At 47.2% G+C, this 8,194-nt stretch overlaps 1 protein-coding gene across 1 annotated transcript; it reads right to left on the reverse strand.

The window, feature by feature from the left end:
• Window positions 1–2,732: 2,732 nt before the first annotated feature.
• Window positions 2,733–7,698, reverse strand: VKORC1 (vitamin K epoxide reductase complex subunit 1). The gene is made up of 3 exons (XM_035135279.2): window positions 7,465–7,698; window positions 6,463–6,572; window positions 2,733–5,692 (listed from the first exon to the last, which is right to left on the reverse strand). Exons 1-3 carry the CDS (start codon window positions 7,632–7,634, stop codon window positions 5,463–5,465), a joined length of 510 nt encoding a protein of 169 aa, XP_034991170.1. The 5' UTR covers window positions 7,635–7,698; the 3' UTR covers window positions 2,733–5,462.
• Between the last annotated feature and the right edge of the window lie 496 nt (window positions 7,699–8,194).

Here is an 8,194-nt window from a genome sequence, read left to right on the forward strand (position 1 = left end):
TCCTGCTAAAAGACGAGAGGGCGTAAGGCGGGCGTTTTCAGCACATTTTTGGGACACAGGTTAACTGCTGCGTTCAAAGAGGAGCACCTTACAAACCAGCCAATGTTATTATGGTGTAAGCTAGCTTCATAATGCAGTAATGGCAGCATGGTGTAGTGGTTAGAAACGTTGGACGAGGGCCTGGAAGACCAGGGTTCAAATCCTCATTCAGTCATGATGCTCACTGGGTTACCTTGGGCTTGTCTGTCTCTCAGCCTGACCTGCCTCACAGGGTTGTTGTGGGGATAAAATGGGGCTGGAGGGAGCCATGTATATGCCAGCTTCTTGGAGGAAAGGTGGGATATCAGTAATAAATAACAGTGGAAGGGTTTGAGTGTGCTTATGTGTGTATCAGAAAACTGGTCCCCCACTACAAAGTGCAAATCTGAAGCCTCTGACAAGAATCAAATTCAAACCAGAATATTTGTGAAAGAGAAGACTTTATCAAATAATTAAAATTTTGATGTAGTATTTTGGCTGGCATGCATCGTGCCGCAACAAGGAACTTATTTCACAAATGAGATACCTTCCCCTTTTAAAAACAACACACAATTAAGCCTGACCTATGCAGAATTCCTATGCCAATTGCCACTGGAGTTTGGGCTATAAATGTTAGAAATAAAAGGGTTTTGGCTTGCCTATCTCTGTGAAGGATGGCCAGGTTGCCATGTCACAGAGGTGGAAACTAATTTACACACGTATATACCGTAGGATCGATCTCTTAACTGTAGCATAAACATTTCATGAGCAGTGAAGTGTGTGAAAGCTGCATAGCAGGAACGGGGATTCTGATTGAAGGAATACTTATAGTTTCCTTCATGTTGGGAGACAAATGCAACCCTAAGCACATTTACTCAGGAGTCCCACTGGAACATAGGAAGCTGCCTTATTTCGGATGATCAGCCCTTTGGTCCATCTAGCTTAGTACTGCCTACACAGGCTGGCAGCCAAGGTTTCAGGCAAGGAATCTTTCAAAGCCCTACCTGGAGATGCCAGGGATCAAAGCTACGACCTTCAGCATGCAAAACTGATGTTCTACCACTGAGCTACATCCCTTTCCCATTGAGTTCAATGGGACATACTCAAAAGTGTGCCTAGAATTTTAGACAGAACAAGGCTAAAGTGAAGCACAACCTGAATTTTTGGTAATATTTGAAACACTGTTGACTCTGATCCTGTATTACATTATCTTCAGTGACAAAGCTGGGAAATCAGAGAAAGCACTAGGGTTACTCAATAAGCCAGCTCAGGTGTTGACTATGAACAAGTTACACGGACAGAGTGGGGCTGAAATAATGTCGACATTGTGAAATTCCCATCAGAGGAATGGTAGGCACAGCTGTGAAGTCACAATCCTTTGGGATGCAAGCATATGAGGATCATAGAATTTTAGAGTTGGAAGGGACCCTGAGAGTCATCTAGTCCAACCCCCTGTGATGGAGGAATCTCAACACGCAGTCTCCCAATTTGAAACCATTACTGGATGAATGTTATGTTGTGAGCTCTTGACATGGCAATCACTACAAAAGTCCAAGAGGTTGCAAGGGGAGGTTTCTAAAACCCCAGAAGCTCCCCTGGAAGAACATTGGGAAGATCAAGAAGGGACTGTTCAAAATGAAGGACTTTAAAGAGATGCTTCTGAAGACTATGCGTCTCTGCTGAGAAACAAACTTCTGCAGCTGGAACAGGAGCAGCACAAGCGAACTCTGTCAGAGGTGGTTAAATTCAGTGGCACAACAGGATGTTTGTTTCCAGCTGATAAGCATTGCTTCTGCTGCGGCTGAAACATTGTTTTGATTGTGTGAGGAGGGGAAACTTTTCTAAACCACAGGCTACATGTAAGGCAGAATGTCTTGTTATTGGTGAAGCCATGCATAGGTCGAGAGTCCAGTGAGCTGATCCCAGACCGTTCCTTAGGGGCTGAACACTTTGTGGAAGAGATGAGCCAGTTCTACAAGAAAGCAGCAATTTGCTCATCTTGCGATTTGATGCTGGAAGAGCTTCCATTGGATTAGGCTGGGAGAGATGTGTCCAGTTCCCAATGACAGTGGATTCCCAATGTGCTGTTCAAGCTCCATGCCAAGCTAGGGGGCAAATCTAGGCTGCCCTGTTCACAGTGCACATTCATACATGAAGTGAATTCAGGACATGCCTAGTTGCAAAAAAAAAAAAAAACCTCTCAAGAAGAATTTAGTTGGAATGTCATCCAGGTGATAGACAAAGAGGGCAATTTCTGCAGTGACAGAACCTTTATTGTGGTCACAGCAGCTTTGTGGGATTATGTTCCACTGACAACCAGGCACCTTTCATTTTCTCTTTCAGAAGCCTACCAAATACTTTTCTACTTAATGCTTCTGTCAACTAAACTGTTATTAGTTTTGCCTGTGGGTGACATAATGAAGGAATCTTGTATGTTGCGTGATAATGTTTTACTGAGGGATGTTATGCATTTTGTTCGCCACTTGGATATTTTTTATGAGCAAGCGGTCTATAACTTCTCATAAAAAAAACTAATATGGAAAGGCAGGGTATCAATATCATATTTAAAATGTAATAATCTAATGGGTGGATTTGTGTGACCCTGTTTATCCCTGCAAACACACTTTTAAAGTCTTTATGAACTTTTTCTGAAGAGCCTGAAACTAAAAATGAAGTACCACCCACAAAAAAATTAAGGCTAGGAATTCAAGAGGCTGGTTTCTCCAGAGATTTTTTATTGGTATAGAGGTTTTTCTTTCTGCCAGGATTGCTATTTAAATTGGTCAATCAGTTTAATCAAATATCCTTTGACTAATTGTTGTTTTTACAGTGCTCTTGATAATCTGGGAAGCAAAGCAGTGTGGTGGACCCTATTAATACAAGCACTTATTTAAAAAGTTAAGGCTGCACCTTAGGAAAAAAAACAATTCCCTTTTCTGTTTCATGCAGGACTCACTACCTCTTCTAAGATGTGACCTGATGCAACAACACTGAAATGCAAAGTACATTCAGAAGAAAAAGTTGTGTTTGTTTTTGTTCATATGTAACTTTATGCTGATTGAATCAATCGAGACTCTCATTATCAATCATGATTTCTCGAATTAGGTGGCAAGCTGTTTTCTTTCTTAGAAAGAATCCGGGAACACTTTTTTTTTTTGAAAAGTGAAAAAAAAGTTATTTTAAAAAATTATTTAAAAATATATATTAAGAAGTAATATCTTCTCTTCTGTGGTCTCCTCTGTCGCGCGGCCTTCCTCTGGGCCCCAGCCTGCTCTCTTGGAGCGCTAGCCGGCGTGGAATAGGCTCGGGTCGGACCTGGGCTCGGCCATGTGTCCTTGCCCTCCCGGTGCTCTCCTCCCTCTCTTCCTCAGCAGTGGTGGCGGCAGCGGCACGGCAAGGTTGGGGCTCCCCTCTTTTTTCTCCTTCCTCTTTTTCTCTCTTCCTTCTCCTTCTCCTCTCCTGCTTCTCCCTGCCTCAGCTCTGGGGTTTTCCCGGCCCCGGAGTGCCGCTGGGCGGGTGACCGGGTGCTCTTGCACCCGCCTCGATTTGGGTCACTGGTGGGGGGGGGTCAGCGGTTCCCCCAGTTGATGCGCCGGGTGTCCCCGGTTCCTCCTTGGCAGTGGCGGCAGCAGCGGCAGTCTCAGCAGCCCGGAAGCGCAGTTGGCTCTGGCTGGCTTCAGGAGCTGCTCACTGCTGTGCCGCCTGCCATTTTGCCTCGCCGGAAGTCCCCATATGATGTATCTTGTGCCGTTGAACCAATCACGCAACATCCATTCCCTACTAATAAATCTACAACACTTAAAATATAAATCCGGGGACATTAAATGAAATCCGGGGACATTCCGGGGATAGATTTTTTCCAGGGACAGATTTGTAAAGCCGGGGACTGTCCCTGGGAAACGGGGATATCTGGTAACCATATTCTTGGATGGCTCTATTGTGCTTTATACAAAAAAAACAATTTCTTGCTTTCACTTCCAAGCTGTTATCGGTGGCTTTACAGTGACCCCTGCAGTTGGCTGGGAGCACATACGGAGAAATATAACCACCATTTCAAATTGGAAAAAAGTTAAGTCATTCACTTTCAACTTTATAGTGTATGCCAACCATCGTCAACCTGGTGTTTGCCAGATGTTCTGGACCACAACTTCCATCAGCTCCAACCAGCTGCTGGCTGAGACTGAAGAGAGTTGCAGTCTTAGGCTTCTGGGGGGGCCCCAGGGTGCCTAAGTCAGCTGCATGGTCCCGGTCCCCCCCACCAGATAGTTCTAAGGTACAAAGATGTTCTAAGGCAGGCATCCCCAAACTGCGGCCCTCCAGATGTTTTGGCCTACAACTCCCATGATCCCTAGCTAAGAGGACCAGTGGTCAGGGATGATGGGAATTGTAGTCCAAAACATCTGGAGGGCCGAAGTTCGGGGATGCCTGTTCTAAGGTATACTCTGCCTTACTTTCTCTGAAAATGGGTATTGACAGCTGTGCTGAAACCTGCAGAAAACAAATTGAAAAGTGTCTGCTCACCCATATTTTGCCAGACCCAGGTTTTTTGGTACCTAAGGCTGCAAAACCAAATTTCCCATCCCACTGTAGTGGTACAAATATAATGGTAAACATGTAGTGGTTGCTGGGCTCAATCAGCCCCAGGCAGCATGGCCAGGGGTGATGGGAACAAGAGTCCAAAAACAACTCGAGGGGCCATCCTTGGCCTTGCGGTTTCAATCCTAATGAAAATAATTTACAGTTTGCTAGCTTTTTAAAGGTACCTCACAATCTGTGGCCTGCCTCAGCCTTCCTAACAGAAGGGCCCTCCTTTTATGTAAAAATGATGGGGAGAAAGGATGAGCTTTCGTTTGTGCTTCAAGAACGTAAGCCAGGCCCAGTCACAAGCTGGTTCTGCCCAATTTTGAGAAGAGACGTAACAGCTTTTCAACGCTTTTCAAAGTGATCACGATTAGCTGTATTTTACAAACTGATCTGTATACATTTCCCCCCCTAAAAAGAGCTATAAAAATTGTATTAAAAAGAAACAAGGAAAGGAACAAAGGGCTTGATTTACATATCTGTAGGTCGGCCCAACCAAAAACTGCATCCATTTAAGTTCCAAAATGGAGGTTCATAAGCTAATCTGAATGGAGTCCGAAGGCTCAGAGAAGTGGAATGCTGATCTCATCGATTTCAGGGAAGACGTTTTCCAAGCTGGAAGAGCATTCAGGTGACGTAGAAACAGTTAACGGGTTGGATCCTGACCAAGCTACTTGCATTTAGTTCCCACTGAAGTCCATAAGACTAATGACAAACTTTTCACCTTGAATTTCAATGGGACCTAACCGCAATGAATTTGGTTCAGATCCAACCCAGTGCTTAAGAAAACACCAGAGGTAAGCGAGACCCCCTGGGAAACCTTCACCCTTGCAGGACTTCCCAGTCTGACATGCCGCCTTCATTCACCGCCTCTTGGCTTTGGCCACGGGGCGCTTCCAGGCCTGGTTGAGGTAGCCGAGGCGCTTATAGTTGAGCAAGAGGAGGGCAAAGTTGAGGAGGTAGGTGCTGATGCAGACCACGCAGAAGTCGTGGAGCACAAAGAACAGAATGTAGGCCAGGTACAGTGAGCCAACCATGGAGACGACCGAAGAGCCCAGCAGAGCAATGGCCGCCAGGCCGCTGTTGGAGAAGCCTGTGTGGACAAATGGGTCTGGGTCACTTTTGTGTTCAGCTGCAGAAGGGGAAATCATGCTGGCAAGATGAGATTGAAAGCTAAAACCGGCCTCCAACCTTTCGGCTGACCAACCCAACTTTGGATTTCCAGTCCCCACCTGTGAATCATCTGAAGGAAACAAAGGTTTTTGACCATATATGCGAATGCCAACAAAACATTGCAGTATATCCTTCCCTCCTAATGTTCTTGTTTGGGGTTCTGGTTAGCTCCTCCCTCTGAGCAGGGCATTCCATTTTCTCCATCCATCCCATTCAGTGTCTGTCTGCTTTATCACTACCCAAAGGAGTCTCAAAGCGGCTAACATTCTCCTTCCCTTCCTCTCCCCACAACAAACACTCTGTGAGGTGAGTGGGGCTGAGAGACTTCGGAGAAGTATGACTAGCCCAAGGTCACCCAGCATCTGCATGTGGAAGAGCGGAGATGTGAACCCGGTTCCCCAGATTACGAGTCCACCGCTCTTAACCACTACACCACACTGGCACTCAGAGGGAATACACTGGAGGTAGCACACAGCAGGAGTGTGCAACAGCTCTGGTTTACTCCGAATTGCGAAATGTTGCTAAAACCTGATGTACTTGTCAGGGGAGGACAACACACCTGGTAACATACAGAGTTGAAAACATGGGCAGCTAGATTCTCCTCTGCCCAGTGTTTGGATTGGATGCTGTGTTAGCGACACCCACATCCATGTGTTCTCTTTGACGCATCCACCTGCATGTGTCACTCACCCAGAAGGATTTGCAGGGTGTAGAAAGCGATCCCAAAGACACTATTAGGCTGGTTGAACGCGCTACGAGGTCCCAGAAACGTGGCCACCAAGCCAAAACCACGACCCCACCTGTAACGGGAGGAGATGGTGCAGAACGTTAGCAATAAGGAATAATTATGATACTTGTCTTTATATAACACTGTGGATTGTCTAAGATCATCCAATGACAGTGTCCAGTTGGCTGCCTAAGGCAAACTGGGCCAATATAAAGAAGCATCTTACCAATGTCAAGATATTTTATAGACCACAGAAGGCCCATTCTGTGTCACCTCCAGCATACACAAGGGACACGTCATCCCTTTCATTCACATTCTCCAGCCAAATAATAAAGGGTCAGTTACCCTGGGGACGTCCTTCCTGGCTGTTTACAGAAGATTAGGCGAGCATCCCCGTGACTTCTGCTAACGATTTCCCCCCTCCTCTCCTGCCACCCGTTTAGAGACCCCCTTTCTCAGTTGTGCTGCAAGGGGGAAAGGATTCAGAAGATCGATTGGAGCTTTTCAGTGGAACTGAGGAAACTCCAGGACAAATAATACTTTCCTAAAAGAAGTGGAATTTTAACCCAACGCGGGCAGGGGCAGTCCACACCTTGAATTCCACTGGGTGGTAGGGAGAGAGTTTAACCGGCAAGTCCCCTTTGCATTTCGTCCCGAGAAAGCATGCCAATTGCACAGGGTCAGGCTGCAATCCCACGCACGCTTACTCGGAAGTAAATCCCAGCGGGGCCTCTTTTTGGAAACAAGCACGCGCGGGATCCGGCTGTGGGCGGGCGAGATGGCATCAGGGTGCAAATCGCAGGAGACCCCACAAGATCTGGGGCTCCGGGCGCTGGAGCAGCCGGCATAGCTGTCAAGTTCTCCCTTTTTTAAGGGAAATTCCCTTATGCTGAATAGGCTTCCTCGCGAGAAAGGGGAAAACTTGACAGCCATGGCAGCCGGGTGTGTGCGGAGCATTCAATCACCTGGAAGTAAAGACGCGGGAGCAGCTGACGGCTGCGCTGATGTCGCACATGGCCCGGTAGGCGGCGTCCCGCTCCTTCGAGGTCTCCACGTGGAAAGCGTAAGCAGACAGCGCCAGCCCCGCCGCGCAGAGCAGGAGCCGGGCCGCGCGCTCCCAGCCGGGCACCGCCATCCTTCCGCGAGCGAGCGAGGGGCGCAATGGGCCGCTTCCCTCTTGCAGGACGGCGCGCCCCTTCCAGCCTGGCGCTGGAGTCTTGAGCCGTCCCTCATTGCGCACCGATCCTGCCAATCAGGCACAGCCGCCATTCAGCGAGCAGCGGGCGGTACGAGAGGCAGCAAGGCGTGCCGGGAGTTGTAGTCAGTGCGGGGGGAAGGGCGCGCGGCGACGTAGTCGTGCTGTTTACGTGTCCAACTCCCTCCAGCCGCCAGCAATCCAGGAAAGTTTATGTCCCGATCCAACTGCTGTTGCGCAATGGCACTGAATGTTTGCTGTGAACCTGTTAAGTAGGGTTAGGACAGCAGGGGCAGGGAAATGTGGTACAGGATTGTAGGCTTAATCGTTAATTTTTTTTATAAAAGCAGCATAAAAACTATATAGCCCATTAATCATAATATTTTTTTCTTCTTTTCAAAGTATCTGATTCATTTGTAACTGAAAAGCAATAAAATACAAACTATAACCATAGCCCAGATAAAATTAATATGGAGCCAAGGCATTAAAAGGCTTAGGAA

This window comes from Zootoca vivipara, chromosome 13 (assembly GCF_963506605.1).
Source record: "Zootoca vivipara chromosome 13, rZooViv1.1, whole genome shotgun sequence".
In the NCBI taxonomy this organism is placed as follows: Eukaryota; Metazoa; Chordata; class Lepidosauria; order Squamata; family Lacertidae; genus Zootoca; species Zootoca vivipara.